Here is a 19,175-nt window from a genome sequence, read left to right as displayed (position 1 = left end):
GGAAGAAAGAAGCTTGATGGTTGCACCTATTGCGCTCTGGTCACCTTCATGCTCCCTAAGCTGCTGGGATGGATATGAACTAGGTCGAGTTTAGAGATTAATAATGGTAACATTTGATGTAGTTTATGGGATGCTTCAGAGGGCCTGGGATGATCCTTTTATTATGTCTTGAGGACGACAACTTTGACCTCAGGTGCATGCATGCATGTGAACTGGAGAGGTGATGACCTAAAGTGATGGCAGATGCCATCTGTTGCACAACATTTCTTCCCGGCAGTAACAAGAGCTTAATGGTCCATCAAATCCAGGTAAAAAGGAATGGTCTATGTAGCAAAGCCCAGTGATGTATGGATGGGTTGGGGTTGGTTTACAATTGGTAGGGATACAGACGCTTACTGTCCCACGGGTCAGGCCCAGCACAGTCAATGAGTATTGGAGGTAGACGCATCTATCAAGGGTCACTAGCAGTCTGGACTGCTCCCCCAAGCTTGAGGCTGACACCTTGTAAGACGTTTTGGGCACTAAAGATTCCTGAAGAGTCCTAGCTACCAGGGTCGCCAATTTCTTCCAGTGTACGTGTGCAGTAGGTCCTCAGCACTGTTATGACCCTTCTTGTGTCTTGAACCAGATAACACTCCTGCTGAACATCTAGTTGCCCAGTTGGGAGGTCATCAGAGTTCCCTTCACCTCAGTCTCCTGAAGACATCAGTTTTCATTTGAATTATTAATTTAGATTTTCATCCGTATTGTGGTTCTTGCTTAGTATTTAGTTGTCCTTCTACTGTTGGGGGTTCTTTTATTTCTCAGGTGGACCTCTTCTGTTCCATGTGCTGACATCCGAAGGATCCAGGAGAGTAAGTACTGTTGGCCTGTCCAGGATTTTCCCAAGTCTGGTATGACAAGTTCTGACCATGGTGGCTTGGAATTCTTCTACAAAACAAATACTACGTAACTTCTGTTGAGTGCTAATCTAAAGTTGGAGCAAAATAGTTCTCACATAATGTTGCTCACACTCAATAGTTCACTGAATCATGGCTGTTATTGCCTGTTTGTTTGTGTTGCTCCTGTAGAAGACCTTAAATATCACACTGAATGGTGCAGAAAACAAAATTGCTGAGTTTAGTTCCACTGCCATGCTGCAGCTCAGTAGTGTTCTTCCCCCCCACTTGGTGATACATTTCTGGGATTTTGTTGATTACACTACTTGTAGTCACCTAATGCATCTTCAGAGAGGTAAAGTTTATAGACCTTCTTAAGCAAATATGAGGTAATGGGTGGCACCGGGTCAGGGCTGCAGCTAAAATCTCAAGTGCCATAACATTTTCTGTTGCACAATGCCAATGAGGTTGGTTACAACCAAACCATATATTCTTTGATTTTGAACCACTCATCACGAGGGAAATAATGTGGATTTCATTGCCTGGGTCTGTCTTGATGGCACAATTTTCATTGTGGCTTTTGGAGGTATGGATCCTGATAAGTGCGACACAAATGTGCAAATTGGTTGTCTGTTCCACACTTGGAAGTCTACTTCACCTTTGTGGTGCATTCAGGCCTGAGACAGAGAGTCAACACTATAGCCACATGACTTAGTGATCCTCTGGCCTGTCTTGGATACTCCAGTGCCAAAGCTTGCTTCCCCTATACCCAGGTAAATAAAACTTGTTTTCTGTTCGAAGCATGAATCTGTGGCATATCCAATGCAAGAGAAGGGTGCTTCCCTGGAGATACAGATCTGCAACTTTTGTATCTTTCATAGTTTTCAACGTGACCCACCATCCTTCTGGGTGAAACATGAATCCTGCACTCCGTGCTCTAAAATGAGAATGGTCTCCCAGCCATACAATAGCTTAAAAGACATAGGCGGTCATTCTGACCGCGGCGGTCGCCGCCCGCCTAGCGGTCACCGCCATTTGGCCGTTCCGCGGTCAAAAGACTGCGGAGGCCATTCTGGCTTTCCCGCTGGGCCGGCGGGCGCCCGCCAAAGTAGCGCCCGCCGGCCCAGCGGGAAAGGCCCTGCAACATTGAAGCCGGCTCCGAATGGAGCCGGCGGTGTTGCAGGGGTGCGACGGGTGCAGTTGCACCCGTCGAGATTTTCACTGTCTGCAATGCAGACAGTGAAAATCTTGCTGGGGCCCTGTTAGGGGCCCAGGGGCCCCACAACACCCGTTACCGCCATCCTGTTCCTGGCGGGAAAAACCGCCAGAAACAGGCTGGCGGGAAGGGGGTCGGAATCCCCATGGCGGCGCTGCTTGCAGCGCCGCCATGGAGGATTCTCCCAGCCAGGGGAAATCCGGCGGGAAACCGCCGGACCCGGCTGGGCGACCGCAGCTTTACAGCCGCGGTCGGAATCCCAAAGGAAGCACCGCCAGCCTGTTGGCGGTGCTTCCGTGGTCATCGGGTTGGAATGACCCCCAGAATTTGTGTGGATAGAAAGATTTTAAATGCATGTACTATAGAGAAGTCTAACCATTCAAAGTATTTAAGTAAGTAAACCCAGTGCTGATAGCTACTATTAATCAAGGATAAAACAGTGAAGAATATAAGCATATGGCAGTAAAATTGTTGCTGTAGGTCCACATCTAAAATGAGGCCTTGGAAGACTATCCTAAGGCATCTTGACCTCCTAGCAAAACTGTTGGTAGATGTCAATCTGGAACCTGCAGCAGTGAAATATTTGGTAGTATTCAAAATTTCAGAACCGAATTAAAATGTCATTTCGTTGTTATGACTCTTGTAAGCCTAAAGTATCATTTGTCATCCATAGGATGAGGAGCTACACATGGTAGCGTACTGCTCAGGGACCTCTTGTTTCACCATGATAGAGACAAATGCCCCTCCTAAGTGCTTTGGATAGTTCCTAGGCCTTCTCACAGTGTCAGCATGCCAAGAAGATGTATGCTCTGTTATTTCAAGAATCATAACCAACGTTTAGATGAGCATCACCCCTCAACTATTTATGATGTAACATATCCCATGTGGGTGCTACCCAGTTCACAGAGTAGCTCATAAAATCTGTATATTGATCCCCCAACCTCCTGCTGAGCAAGCACCAACAGAAACTTCTTATAATCAGGGTTGGACTGCAAAGCGCCGTATGTGTTCAGGGCATTTACTGATGCCTGGTAGTTGTTTTTGTATGTTTATTTGGGAGGACCCTGTCTAATTTAATACTTCGTAACCTGCAAGGTGATAAATAGAGATCTCCTCACCATTCCATTAGTTTCCTTTGTTTCACGGCCTTTGGACTGAAATGATATCATCTAGCGATCCCAGCATTAGAGGACAGCATTGTGTGCAGTGAGAATGGTGGCTAAGATGATTTTCTTGAACATGACTTTTCTGCATCAACATCCTGCACCATCATTCTGACTCTGCTCCTACAACTTCTATCTGAAACACAATGAACCGTCCTGTGTGCTGTGTTAATGCGCTGGAATCCTTTGATCTTCAACCGTCTGTTGTCATCAGCTGCTGAACCATCTGCACAGGCCCTGTGCAGTGGGGGAGGATATGACATGAGCAGCATTAACATACTCATACTGACACATTGCAGTCTCAATTATGCGCTGTAAGCACATTAGGATCCCTTTTTGTATTTGCAGAGAGCACAGCTTGGTATCTTCAGTGCCTATGCACATGCAAGTAGCTAAACGCAATGATTCCCAAAGCAACATTACTCGCCATCTGCGACGTAACCGCCGTCGCTACCATCCTCTTTCAAGGTGCATCGGGGTTGGGTGAGCCACTGTTACTCATTTTGCAAATCACCTACGTGGCTCCTCAGTACCTTGGCATAATGTGGCTATGTTAGGGACTATAATGGTATAAGGGTATACGTTTCTAATTGAGGTTATTTTTAAGTACCTGAACATAGGAGATTTCAGCTGCACTGATGCCGTACATACTGGGGCTTCATAAACTTGTACTTACAACTTGAAGGCCAATCCAGGTTGGATCACTATATAGACTTCAGATCATGTCACTCTCGCACAAGAGTGGATGAAAGTGGTCTGACTAACTATCCACATAGTTTGGGCATCACAAATACTAGTCATCTCCTCCATTTAATTCAGCAGTAACAAAGAGTATCATTCCCTCTGTAACACGTGGCATAAGATGAAGGAATATGTGCAAATGATGAAAGTGCCTGGGCATGCAGTACTATACCCACCTTATGTGGTAGCAGCACCCCAGTGATGTCCGTAATTTACGTATGATTACAACACCTGGGCAAGTGTGAATGGATCTGGTCAGTGATGGATGTATCTCAGAATATGGGTTTGCAGGCATATAAGGTTCCTCCTAGGCATATGATCGGAGAGCTCTGGCAAATAGAACAGTGTCTGTGTGGTGGTATTTGAGCATATGACGCTGTTCTGGAGCGTATAATGGCTGCACCTGGAACTTGATACCATTACCAGTACCAAGTATATGAGCTTACTAATGGTGGATCATTCTGGGCAAATGATGGCAGTACCTGAGTATCCGTGGCAGTCATATCATATGTAGCTGCAATGTTCATATGATTACCGTATAGAGATCTTTTAATCTAAACGACATTGGCACTTCAAAATGGATCCCAGTTTTTCGAAAACAGCTATTATAGATTGTAGGCTCTCTCAGGATTCTCGAATCTCCCATGCTTTCTTCAATATATGTTAATGTGTGTGTGAGTGTGTGTAGATATATATAGTCTCTCTATTTACTGTACTAAGCGGTTAGAGGGTGAGAACATCATCTCAGACCATGCCAAAACTACATTATACATTAAAGAGTCAAACGAAACAAAGTTTCTGAAGCTTCGTAGCTTGCTTCGTACCAGTCCAGCTCTGAATAAAACACAATTAAATTCAATTAGAGTGCTAAATGCTGATTTTTTGTTTGACGAGGAAAGGCAGCTCTACAACCTTCCTGATCTGGTATTATTGGTGATACTATCCAACTTTCCACAAAGGGTAGACATTTATGAGTGATACTAGAAGAAACTGAAAGGACCATGGCCCATTTTCTGATTGCAGGAAAGTCCTTCGTATAGTTGTCACCTATTGAAGAGCACCGCCACTTCCAATTATGCTGCTTGGCCCACAAATGCACCAATATTCTGGCCTTCCGTTTCTTGCCTAATGTCCTTTTGTTCTAGTCACCTCCTTTAGGAATCCTGGAGAAACTCTTTTACGTGTTTCCAGATTTAGGTGGATGGCTAATGCTTTTTCCACAATAATACAACGCACAGATTTATCAATCATCCTACTGTCACCTGCTGTTTTTGGATTGAGTGTGGAGTGAACATGTAAGATCCAAGCATGAGCGAGCATGAAAACAAGTACCCATAACCCTCTAAAATGTATGCATCGTCTTAAAATATTTGCCCGAAGCTACAAACTGCAGGCAAGTTGCGTTGGTGAGGTTAAAGCCCATTGGCATTTTCTATGATTTCAGTCCTAAATCCTGTGAGGTGATTTTCTGTCAATATTGTAATCGAGCAAAACTAATGGTATGTATTTTCCAGTGATATCAATACGAAAAATAATGACTTTGGAACCTAAAAAAATAGTACCTTCTTTTGGTCAGAGAACATTTTCCCCAATGTACAGGGACGTCATTTCTGAATCCTTGCTAAAGGCATGGAATAGTACCTCATGAGTGACTAGAATCTAACCTTGAAACTCCGTTAACTAGCCCTGCCAAGTGTCACGCATCTCGTGTTAGAATAACGCACATCCGTTCATTATCCCGCATTACCACAATGCCTGAGATTGTCACGCTAAAGAACTGTGTCCTTCGGGACAAACATACATTGACACTCATTTCTAGTGCAAAAGGTCATTAATTTAGGACAGGATTTAACATAAACAACAACAAATTTGAACTGCATGAAATCCCTCTCGCCCAACTTTCAACTTAAAAGCTTCCTTATGCCCTTCCTTCTCTTCTAATAGCTCTCTTCCAATCCCCTCCCCTAGACACTCCCCTCTTCCTTCCATGCCCTCCTTGTTTATAAACAATCCTCCCCCCCATTCTGATCCTTCACCTCATTTTTCCCCTTGGAAGGGGGGAACAAGCCCGCATCTGGCTCTCCCCCCTCCCCCATTTCCTGCCAACTCTTGTGCACCGCACCTGTCCTAACTGACGTCAAACCTAACCCTACCTACCTAATCACGCCTTACCCTTAGCAACCCTCTCCTTGCTGCCTACCTTCTGTGCAGGGCGGGTGGGTGGTCCAAAACTTCCTCCCTCTAATGGTCAGCCTGGAAAGAGGCCGACCCCACCCCTCTACCCCCTTTTACCCCAACCCTAACTCCCACCCCCACTTACCTGTCCGCCAATCCTGGCGCACACGCGCCACTTCCTGTCGTCCCGAAAAGACCCACGGAGAGACTAGAGCGAGTCTCTCTCTCCGCGGGCCCCCCCAGAGGTGCAGTAAAACCTCGTTCCAGTTTCTTATGCTTCAAGTAGTGTTTAACAAAGGCCACGAGGTGGCGCTGGTACAAGTGGAGGTATTGGACTCTCGATATATTACGATATTTTTATGGTTCTCTCCTCTTCATCACTTGATTTCGCTTGCGAGAAAGTGTCACTTTAAATCGTTGAAATGTCACTCATGAAGTGTCACAAATAGCGATCTGAAACCTTGGCAGCTATGCTTAACAAAAGCTTAAAATCTTTTTATTTTGTTAGGTTTCCTCGCCCCCCTCTCCAGCCCCTTCCTCAACCCCCATACATATGGTGGTGACATTTGTAAACCCAGTTTGTTATTCTGGCCCGGGGCCTCTTTGATTCTCTCACCAGTTTCAGACCCGTTAACCCTCCCATTCCTTCCGCCAAACATAAACACTCACCCAGTTGTCTTCCGGAGTGGGCGGAAGAGGCTTTATAGACGCTAAAAAAGAGACAAGCACACAATGAATGTGAAAGCTGAGACCGTCACAGAGACACAAAAAGAGCAGAGAGCGTTAACATAGACAGCGTTGTCAACAAGAATGTTTCTCCCATCATATGGAGTACTCATACCAGAGAAAGAGATGAAGGGAGAGCGGCACAGAGAGAAAATGAGAGGAGAGAAATAGAGGAAGAATGCAAGGAGAGGCTGAGAAAGAGAGCGAGAGAGTGGATAAGAAAGGGAAGCAATGAGAGGATAAAAGCTATGGAAGGAGAGAAAATAGGGATGAGAGAGATTGAGAGACTAGGTGAAATAGTGAAAGGAAGAGAGAGGATGAGAACGGATGATAAAGGAGAAACAGTAAAGAGGCGACTGGTAGGATAAGAGAGAGATAATGAGAGAAATAGGACAGTGAAAGCGAGGGCAAGAAAGGAAGAAGAGGCGGATAAAGAAGGAAAAGGAGAGCGTAAGGAAGACTGTTAAATCAACTAATAACCACACAACCATCATCCTGAGACATGGCATAATACCGCAGCATAGGCTCTCATCATGGATCCTAGGATATTCAGAGGTAACATAACAGTCATATGTGTTTGTAGGAACTGGACATTTTACAACAGTAAAAAGATGGTTCATGTGTGATTAAGCTATTAAGTGCAGGAAGCAGGCACTTACCTATGAACACCAACAGTCAGAAAAACTACTCAGACCAAAAATACACAGCCACAGAAAGAAAATATTACATCTGTGCAAACCCAAACATTCAGTAGTCGATTGAAGAACACACATTAATTTCTGTTTTAGGCGGCAGTGCTAGAGATTATGGACCAGTTCACAGAGGCATTAATGACGTCTGTAGCACTACTTCACATACTCTTAAACACCTTTGTGTATTGGCCCCCAAACATCTAAAATGGGACTGAAAAGTGAATATTCAGGGACTATTCATACACACTTAGTACAAATAAAAAGGATTACGTACTCTTTGCACTTTTGCTTTTAAGAAGCTACACATTTCAGGACCAATTCACAAAGGCATTTATGAGTACTAAAAAGATGCCTCCTGTAGTACTACTTCATATGCTCACAAATGCTTATTGTGAATTGCCCCTATTGTGATCTTAACTAGGCCTCATTTTCCCAACTCTAGTGTACCTGGATAAATCAGCAGTCAAAAATACAATTCCCTAAAATTCCTAGGAACACTGTCCAGCTTCCCACCCAAGGTCAACTTGATAAGCCCCCTGAAAAACTACTCAGAGGTGAACCCGAGAAAAGCCTCAACATGGAGACAAAGAAATAAACTACTAAGAGAATGGTCGTCCATGGAGACCTGAAACAAGCTTCCATGGAGACCAGAGCCATTTTAAAGCAGTCACCAGAAGAGCAGTAGCCATGGCACAGGAAACCACTGAAGTCTTGGTTTGACTCGAGTTACAAAGCTCTTCATAGTACACTCATGAAACAGTTAAAGCACTTGAATTTTTTCTTTAAAGATCATTGCATCATCAACCCCTTTTCTCAGTCTGATCTTCGCGTAGGATAATGTAAACTGGGCGATTTGTAAATGAAATAACTGAGCCAGACGTTTCCAAAAGCCAGTCTCAGAGGCAGAGTAAGTCACGATTGGTTGACGATCAACTCAGATATTTGCAATAATTATTTCACCATGGTTTTGACATATATTAGGCACACAAGCAGATGGGTTGTTTACAACTTGGTGATCAGTAAAAGTATGTGACATCTGGCTGAGACATTGTACATGCAGACAATTTTTCAACTTTGGAGGTGTCTGAGCACAGAGTTATATTGCCTTGCACTCTGTATGGTTTAAAAAAAATTATGGGGCCATTCCTATTGTTCCAATACACACTTTGGAATTTCAAAAGTCTACTCCTTGGGGTGCGAGGGAAAAAGGGGTGTTTTTCTATCGGTTTTGGAAGTGTACTTCACTGAAGAAGAACATTATTCCACTTCAAAATACAAGGCAATTTTTAATCGAATGTCTAAGTTATTTGCTTCTCAATGGAGGGCCCTGTGGAGAGCAGACGTAGTCTAGTCTCTCCACGTGAGCTTTAGGGAGGGAAGTGCTGAAGGGAGGGCAGGATTGGTTGGGGAGTGCATGGGGGTGGTGTATGGTAGGTATGGTAGGGGAATATATAGGGGTTGGAAGTTTGACCACCTACCTGCCCTACATGAATAAAGGTTCGAAGGGGGTTTTTCATTTGGTTAGTGCCTGGCTGGGTTGATGCCAGTTAGGGCAGGTTGCTGACAGGGGGTGTGTGGCAGTAAATGGGGGAGGGAGGAGAGTCAGATGCGGGCTTGGCCACCATTCCGGGGGGAGAAAGAAACAGGTGAAGAATGATAGCGTGGGGGATACCCAAAGCAGGCAGGGGATGGAAGGAAAAATGGGATGTGTGGGTGAATTGAAGTGGAAGATGGGTGCACGGAGGCAAATGGAGGGGATGAGTGAAAAGAGGACTGGGGAGAAGTTTCAAAGGGGTGTTTTTTTTTTTTAAAGTTGGCTTAAAGTTTAGTATGTACAAAGTGATGAATATAAGGCAATCCTGTCCTAATAAATGGCCTTTTACACTTCATGAACACTGTGTCACTGACTGTGTCCCGATCACTATCCTAGACATACAGACGCTATTGAAATGTCTTGGTGCATTTCGGGAACATTGGCTCCCTCCTTCTTGCGAGTAAGTTTGATATAACATAAATGGAACAAGTCAAATAACCTTAACTAATATTCCAACATGAGGTTCACTGTTCCTTATGATACATTAACTGTACATGCATTTAATTGCTGAAACTGTCATACAAAAAAGTGCGGTGGTGTATGTTGCTCCTTCCCCCATTACTCATGATACAAACACAAATATAACCTGTGTGACTCTTGTGGAGCAGAAGCCTGGAAAGTGCTTCATGCCTACATACCATACTATACACTGGTCGGCTAACAATTAATCAGTATTCGTGATAGTTCATGCACCTTGGATGAGGTATATGTTTATCTGTCTTTAGTAACATGATCAGTCTTCTACCTCATACAACCTGTGGGGTGATATTCGATCCCCCAAATTTCAGACTGCAGTGACATTAATTGTATGTCTTCACCCTCAGTGGTGTTTTTACAACCTCACAGACCTATCGAGACTTTGTAGTGTTGATCTTTGTTGATTTATTCATGTTTCCTCAGACTCACCAAAGTATTTTAGCCACACGGGCCACCGGATGTGTCACGTAATACAAAATCGTTAAAGGTAAATTTTCTTCCTTTTTAAGGAAGTTGTAAGCAGGGTCCTTAGCTTTTCCATTATAATTCAAACAAGCTATGCCGCTTGATAAAGTTGTCCTTCATATTGCCGTGTTGCATAGCCGCTTTTATTAGTATATCTCTTATATATAGTGTGCAGGTAGAGGTTCTAGTGGGTAGGGTAATGGGGGAACACCGTTCCCAAGTTTTAATAATTTGGTCAAAACAGTTCCCATAGTTTTATTTAAAAAACGTACCTGAATGTTAGAGTTCCATCTGATCGAAAGGTGAGAAGTGTCTCCTTACTGTGAAGTGAGATAAGGGGGAAGCAGTGGAAGAAGAAATAACTAAATAAGCCTTCTCTTCAAGGTACCTGCTACTTGAAACAAGCATTTACAATGCAATAGGTCTTGCATTTGTGAGAGTTACAGCTATTGGCGTTGTAAATGACAATGGCCCTCACTATAACAATGGCAGTATGAGCTGCCTACCACTGTGGCGACGGCCGCCAAAAGACTGTCACTGTGGCTAGCAGCTGTCAGCTGGATTATGACCACAGCTGGATTTCCGTCATAAGGATGGCGGAAATCTGGCTGTGGTCACGCCGGCGGATGGTGGTAAGGTGTCACTGCTGCCAGCAGCAGCGCCACGCCAGTAGGCCGCCGCAGGACGTATCATGACCCATGATACAGCCTGGCGGTGTTCTGCTGGCAGATGCTGCTGCTGGCAGCAGCGCCCCGTCCCGTCCCGTCTCCTGCCGGAGGACCCCCTGCAAGCAGGTAAGTAGGGTGCTCCCACAGGGGAGGGGGGTGGGTGATGTTGTGTGTGTGTGTGAGGGGGTGGGTGTATGTCTGTGCATGCATGTATGTGGGTGGGTGACGCGTGTTGTGTGTGTGTGCATGTATGGATGTGTGAGTGCCTGTAAGTTGTGTTGTGTGTATGCGTGTGTGCCTATGTGTGTGTGTGAATGGATGTATGCATGCGTGCTTAAATGTGAGAATGGGTGTGTGTATATGTGTGCATGTGTGAATGTAGGTGCGTGTTTGAAGGAGGGGGTCTGGAGAGGGAGGGGGGGTAGAGGTGGGCTCTGGGGAGGGGGAGGGGTGGGGGAGACCCCTATCAGTGACAGGGAAGGAATTCCTTGGCACTGATAGTGCCTACTGCCATGGTTTTATGGCGGTATGGAAGCCACGAAAACAATGGTGGTAGGCGGGGTCATATTCCCGTAGCAGCCTAGTGACTGCCGCCGGGCTGGAGACTTATGTCTCCAGCCCGGCGGTCATTACCGCTGTGGCGGTCGGTGTGGTACATTGGCGGTTTGGCTTTGGTCAAACCGCCAATGTCATAATATGGCGGTATGTACCGCCAGCCTGTTGGCGGTACAACCGCCACAATTACACCGACCGCCGGGGTCAAAATGACCCCCAATGTCTTTTACCTATGTGTTTTGGTTTGGAGTGTAGTGCTTGCATGCCAGGAGCTACAGCAACCCTCACAGGCCTGCTGCCTCAGGAGAGAGGATACAACAAGGCCACCATCTTGGGAGTGTTTTTGCCTCATTCCTACAGACTGGCTGTAATGTGATACACAGGAGTCCAGAAGGTGAAGGGGAAGCACTCTGCGTCTGTGACAGCGACTGTGAAGTGTATTCGAGGTGGGACCTCTTCAAACAGGAAGCAATGCTATTCAAGAGCTGTTTTAGATAGCGCTTCTGGAAGGTCGCAGTAGCAGGGAAGGGACTGTCAAAGCCATGACACCAGTGAATTCTGAGAGGAGGAAGTGATAGAGTTAGCCCCACTTTTGTGCCCTATGATACGCTGCTCTTCTCACTGTGGCACCCTTGTGTTAGCTTCTTTGCGCTACAGGGTTAGGAAAATGGATGCCTCTACTAACTGAGCTCTATTTGAAGAGGCCAAATTTACATCCAAAGGATAGATGTTTTTTGCTATCAACCTTGAGGCAGTAAAGTGCTTGGGTCTGGAGTCGTGACTCATTTTCCACCATTTTGGAGACAACACCTTTGGCCATCTCCTTGCCTAGAACTAACCTATGTGCTTGGTTGGTGAGCACATGTTATCCCCTAATGTTAAGCTCTTCTCAAGTTAGTTGGTTAATGCACCCACTGTGGAGGTCTTGCCAGAACAAGAAGGTCACAGATTACAATCCTGACGTTACCATTTCACCTCTTCATCTCTGCAGGGTCGATGCAAATGAATTATAGTGATTTTGTTAGGAATGGCACCTGCTTTGAAGCGCTATGAAATGGCAGAACCTGTATTACCAAGCGCTATATAAAACAGGGAACATAAAAGTTAGGTGTGAGTTAGTAGTGGCTAGGCATTTCACAACAGTAAAAAGATGGTGTGATTAAGCCATTAAATGCAGGAAGCAGGCACTTGCCTATGAACACTGATAACCAGAAAAACGGCTCAGGCCAAAAATACATAACCACGGAAAGAATGTACTACATCTATGTATAGCTTTTATATGTAACGTACAGGTCGAGGTTGTAGTGGGAAGGGTGATAGGGGAACAACGTTCCCAAGCTTCATTAATTCAGTCAAAACTTTTCCCATCGTTTTTATTGTAAAAAAACAAACTGTCACAGAAAGTTAGAGTTCTGGATGGCTGAAAAGAGAGAAGGATCTCCTTACAGTGAAGTGAGAGAAGGGACAGGCAGCGGAAGAGGAACGAAGCCTTCTCTTCAAGGTACCTGCTACCTGAAAAAATGTTTTACTGACACTCACAAAGGGGAAGGGATCCCCTGGGGACCACTTCCCGTTTGCGAATGGGTTAGCACCAGTGTGACACTGGTGCTAACTGCGATTGTTTTGTGACCTCATTCGCGGTCACAAAACAATCATACATTCTTCTTACCTTGTTAACTTCTATGTTGGACGATCATTTTTACTCATTTCACCAGATACTTTCCATTAGAGGAATACCTTTATTGCACATTATGATTTAGGTGTGAGGTAGAGTTGTACCCCACTGCTTTGTTAGGTCCTGAAGAAGGGCTGTGGATCCTTTTTGGGCCTCAGGGTGCGAAACATGTTGACCTGACCACACTCATATATTAGAGGCTACTTGGGTACATCGCGCCCCAACAGCAGCCTTGCCCCTATTATAAGAGTTTTTTATTCTTGTCAAGAGAGCCATTACATTAAATTGTCCATCTGGCATTTCGTAGAGAGTTTTATTCTTCCTTTTCTTTCACTTGTACATACAGTATCACTCCACCCCACCCACTAAGGTTACCCTCATACTTACACCACTCATCATATGGCAAACCAGAAAAAAGATCTCGACCAAAGCGACCCTTCGTGGGGCCCATAGGACATTGCAGCGCCGGTCCTACGAGGAGAACACTCAGTGATGAAGCATGACATCCCTAGGGATGTGGGAGGAACCCAAGAAATAACCTTTCGGATTTCCAATTCATGTTTCATCCTCCGTCCTGTTTGTTCTTTCTGTTTCTTTTCTTCATAGGCACAGTAACTCCCTCATTTGTTAAATTTGTTTAATTAATATAAGCACTGCCTATGTGGCATCAAGATATGTTTTGAGGGAAAACACGCTGGACTGATGGCTTTGGTCTGTAACAAATGTATTAAGGATATTTGTTAAGCAAACACTTTGTTTACCATATCAAAGCAGCTTGCCATTATTGTCAATGTCCTTCCTTAGATAGTAGTAGGTTGGCGCAGCACATGAGCATAAAGACAAGTGAAAACAATTTGCAGTAGAACAAAAACAGAGTAATGAGGCAGGGGTTGTGGCCAGCTGGGGATAGTTAGTCACCTTCAAGAATTCTGGTCTCAAAGCAACTAAAGTTACTTTGATAAAATGTATAGTATCTTTTATGAATGCTCCCTAAACTTGGTTGATGGACTGGAGGGTAATGTCCATGTTTATGTAGCTCTACCCGGGGGTGGCCCTCTTACGGACTTTTGTGCTCAGGCTCGAGCATAGGGGGTTCTCACAGGCCTATGGCCCTGAGTGAAATTGTTCAGCAAGAGAATTCAAAACTGTGAATCAATCATCCGAGGGAATGTTAATGAGCATACATGACGAGTACATTTACGCATAAATGTTTATGATCAGATGTGAGGTTGGCTCTGGGATTTTTTTCGGGGGGGGGGGGGAGTATATGCTTGTGCAAATTACAGTTGCTTCCTTCCCACCACAGGTTTTTTTTGTGGTATCTCTCTTCTAACAGCCTTAATACGAGTGACCCAGAAAACTTCCCACGTTCACAGTTGCTGATATCAGGGGCGCAGGTAACTCTGATGGTGGGGAAAATTGGGGCTACTGATACCGGGGTATTGGCCACTAATGGGGTGGGAAAAGCCTGCACCATTACAAGTTAGACACTGAGGGTTCCACTTAGAAATGAGGAGCTATCTGGGGAATTGGTAATTCCGGATCTGATTCCAGCGGTAATTCCTCAATTTCATCTAGATTTTCACAAAGAGATGTCGGCTGCAATTTCTGAAATAAAAAGACTTACTGAAACAAACAAGGATCGTACACATTAATTGAATGTGGCTAGTAGCTGCTGCCACTAATAATGAGGCCTTTAATTAGCAAAGATGACTTGGATTCCTCTGTGCTCCTGGGTTGTACGACATTATAACACATGCCTTCACCAGGCATGTTCTTACCATGCAATGCCTTTTACCACACATATCTTTGCCACACATATACCTTTACCATGCATGCCTTTACAACGCATGGTAAGCATATATGAGGTAAGTGAAACTCCCACTCTCTCTCCCTCTCTCTCTCTCTATATATATACCTATATCTATATGTTCGATGGCATGTGTAGCTGCAGATACACATGCTGTGCACAGTCCGCCGTCTGGTGTTGGGCTCGGAGTGTTACAAGTTGTTTTTCTTCGAAGAAGTCTTTTCGAGTCACGAGACCGAGGGACTCCTCCTACGGCGGACTGTGCACAGCATGTGAATCTGCAGCGACTCATGCCACGAACAGATGTACACTGGGTAAGTGACATTTTCCATATATATCTATATATATATATACATATATATATATATATAGATATATATACACACTTATCTACACATATGTATATATCTATATCTATATACATATCTATCTATCTGTCCATCTTTCTTTCTATCTATCTATCTATCTATCTATCTATCTATCTATCTATCTATCTATCTATCTATCTATCTATCTATCTATCTGCCTATTTATCTATCTATCTATATAGATATATATAACATACTGGTGGTCGCCAGTAGGTAGTTATAGTGAGGACCTAGTTTCCATAGGAAAAGCGTTTTTTGTTTCGCCGCTTGACGAATCTTCACAAACTTTTTAAAACTAGTGTGCTGCTCGCTGCAGCTGCTGTATGGAAAGTTTCTGGGTGATTCGTCAAGCAGGGGCTGAGAAAAAGGGGGGGGGGGGGGCCAAAACACATTTTCCCCAAGCAATGTCCCATATTGATTTTAGTCACGACTACAGCTCGAACTGCTCAACAGAGTTACACCAAACTTAGCAAAAAAGCAGACCTTGGACCAGAAAGAGCTTTATTTTGTAATTTGGTGTAAATCTGTTCAGTGGTTTTGGAGTTAGTGAGGAAAAAAAGTATATTTATATCTAGAGACGCGGATCTGCAGCTCCACGTGCCTATAGCAGTGCTGTGATTGGCTGCCAACACATCAATCAGGAAGTGGTGGCAGCCATCGTGGGATTTGGGACTCGACAAATAAATTCATCATGTATAGCTAACTGAGCTAACTATAACTTGCGCTCCCGCCATTCACTGCCTATGACCTCACATATTACAACTCATAACATTCTTGATTTAATCATTTATGACATCACTGATGTTATTAAATGTAATCTGTTTACAGTAGAGGGTGAGCTGCAACATTCACTGCTACATATGAAATGTAGTGGGTTGAAATGCACCAAATAATGACAAACTGGAATTCTACAAACATTTGGATCGCTTGCACCACCTAAGGCGACACTTTGAGGTTAGCTGCTGATGCTTGCTTTCTTCAGTGGCACAGCAAGGACACAGTGGACCCTAATTTAAATAAGAAATTGGTCTCTATGCTTTCCTGACTGGATACTAGATAGGCGTCATTGGGTAGGTAGGTCCACTGCACTTATTCTACAGACAGCTGCACAAAATGGTTTTATATGTACAGATTGTACCTCAGAATCAAAGGCACAACTAAATATTTCTAGTTTAGGGCACACCTGAATAACTTAATGCTACAGATGGTTCTCGTTTATACCCTTCTAGGGAGAGACGACCCGCATTGCCAGGAAATAAATTCTTGAGACTGTCTCATGCCAAGAAAACGTCTCTGTTAATAAGGCTTATATTTCCTGCTTTAAGATTATCTTAAAAACACCTTTAATCTGAAAGCTCAACAGAAAAGCAGCCCGTAGACAGATGTGCACAAAGGGAAAATAAGTAAAAGGGAGATGATAAAGGGAAAAAGAGAGACAGACTGCAAGAAGCAAATGAGCCAAATAAAATATACAAAAGGAGGAGCGGAAAAGACAGAAAAGAACAACATAAAGAGAGGCTGAGAAAGACGACATAGAAGGTGGAAAAAGAGATATAGAAACAGAAAGAAGTAAACAGAAAAAAAGAGAAAAATGACAGAATGGAACAGATACCGAACCAGAATACCTCAACAGACGGCTCTCCTTCTACACCATGACCGGGCATCTCTGCTCCGCCGACCTCAACCTCGCAACCGTCCTACGCGTTCGCAGAACTACAACCGGCAGTAGATAATTCTCACACCTCGCCGCCAAAACATGGGACACTCTTCCCACCCACCTGCGCCAGATCAAAGACCTCCTTACCTTCAGGAAACTTCTCAAGACCGGGCTGTTCAAGCAGTAGCAGCACCTTCCCCCCAGTCCCCCCCCCCCCCCAGTGTCTTGAGACCCTCACCGGTGAGTAGTGCACTTTACAAATTCTTGATTGATTGATTGATTGATATTGAAGGAGGGTGCGGGAGAGAGAGAGAAGGTGAGGAGCACACTGTTTGGGCGATGGGAGGGAGGGTAGGAGACATCAACAACAGTGGGAGTAGAGAAGATCTGTTATGTTTGACATTGCCCAAGAGTTACTCTAGGTTTTATAATGTCCTGTGCTGAGTAAGTCTCTTAAATTCCCCTAAGACACAATTAACCACATCACTAACAAGGAGAACACAAACAACCACACTGCTGACACATCCAACTGGGCAAGAATTGCATAACCAATCTCTATGGATGCCAATGCAGAAACTCTGTTCAGGAACACTCAGCCACGAGGTGGCCGCAGGGTTCCACTAAGTGGAGGAATCACGGGCCAGATGCAGGAAACGTTTAGCGAGTCGCAAACGGCAAAAATTGCTGTTTGCGACTCACTAAACGCATTTCCCTATGCAGAAATGCATATTGCGAGTCGGGACCGACTCGCAATATGCATTTCAGAATCGCAAATAGGAAGGGGTCTTCCCTTCCTATTTGCGATTCGGAGTGGAATGCAATACCATTTGCGACCACATATGCGGTCGCAAAGGGTATCGCAGTTACTATCCACTTCAAGTGGATGGTAACCCACTCGCAAATTGGAAGGGGTCCCCATGGGACCCCTTCCACTTTGTGAATGGACCCAAAATTATTTTTTCAGGGCAGGTAGTGGTCCAAGGGACCACTACCTGCCCTGAAAAAATACCGAAACTAAAGGTTTCGTTTTTTTTTAAAGTGCAGCTCGTTTTTAAGGAAAACGGGCTACACTTAAAAAAAAAAAAAAGCTTTATTGATAAAGCAGTCACGAACATGGAGGTCTGCTGACGACAGCAGGCCTCCATGTTTGCGAGTGCCTAGACTCGCTATGGGGCCGCAATTTGCGACCCACCTCATGAATATTAATGAGGTGGGTCATTGCGACCCCATAGCGAGTCGCAGACGGTGTCTGAGACACCGTACCGCATACCAATTTGCGAGTTGCAAATTGCGAGTCGCATGGACTCGCAATTTACAACTCGCAAATTTATTTTTTGCTACATCTGGCCCCACATTCTTTTCATGTCAGTCACCCCTCCAGCGAACTGCAGGCTGTACACAGAAGATGCACATTGTAAAGCTTGATACCTACCATCCCTAGTGGCATCGTAGGCTGCACAGCCTGGAGCCAGCTTGTCTCTCTGGTCACAGCACCTCCATCGACTATCTGTCCAGAAATTGGGGTGATATTTGGGCACCAAACCGTTGTTGTTCCGTGTTTCTGAAAGTTAGAGAGAATGCATATTACTACTTTAAACTGCTACATTACTAATAACTACTTCCACATTTGGCTCTCTGCTAGTTTCTGCTTCTCTGCAATGGTACATGACTGCACAACACCTTACATTCTCAAGGAAACACTTTGCTGTTCTTTTGCTGCAAAACGTTCACACCTTTCTAAATACTCATAGAAAAGCCATTAAAACCTCCTTCCCACCATTAACTCTGCTCCCATTCAAAACAGTAACACTGGATGGTACGGTTTCAAGACGACTGTTCCTCACCACTGCTTTTCGGTGGGTTTGTTCACAATCCTTCTCCCATTTCTTAGCGCTATAAACTTTATTATGGGGGTTATTCTAACTTTGGAGGAGTGTTAATCCGTCCCAAAAGTGACGGTAAAGTGACGGATATACCACCAGCCGTATTACGAGTTCCATAGGATATAATGGACTCGTAATACGGCTGGTGGTAAATCCGTCACTTTTCCGTCACTTTTGGGACGGATTAACACCTCCTCCAAAGTTAGAATAACCCCCTATATCTCCTGAATCCTCAGGGGCCTTTTAAGACTGTTATAGGAGGCTACTTATATGTGGCTTCCACCCTGGTCCTTCTGAAAACCCACTTCAAAGTCTGCCATTAGAGGTCAAACTGTACATTGTTGGCACTACGCAGTTTTGGCAGGAAAACAAAAAAAACCTCCTATGGTGTTCCCTGAAACAAACTACACTCATTAGATCAGATTTAAGCTG

The 19,175-nt window shown here is 44.5% G+C and overlaps 1 protein-coding gene across 3 annotated transcripts in view; it reads right to left on the bottom strand.

Moving 5' to 3' along the window:
- The window catches only part of ITK (IL2 inducible T cell kinase), a 296,941-nt gene that overhangs the window by 140,815 nt on the left and 136,951 nt on the right, over positions 1 to 19,175 (bottom strand). For all 3 annotated transcript variants that reach the window (XM_069199642.1, XM_069199643.1, XM_069199641.1), the window contains 2 exons: positions 18,293 to 18,421; positions 6,843 to 6,883 (listed from right to left, as the gene is read on the bottom strand). In XM_069199642.1, the coding sequence (XP_069055743.1) occupies positions 6,843 to 6,883; positions 18,293 to 18,421 (170 nt within the window). The remainder of the gene's footprint in view (positions 1 to 6,842; positions 6,884 to 18,292; positions 18,422 to 19,175) is intronic.

The sequence above is a fragment of the Pleurodeles waltl genome, chromosome 7 (assembly GCF_031143425.1).
Source record: "Pleurodeles waltl isolate 20211129_DDA chromosome 7, aPleWal1.hap1.20221129, whole genome shotgun sequence".
NCBI lineage: Eukaryota > Metazoa > Chordata > Amphibia > Caudata > Salamandridae > Pleurodeles > Pleurodeles waltl.
The sequence above is the reverse complement of the archived record's forward strand: the minus strand, read 5'-3'. Positions and strand labels throughout refer to the sequence as shown.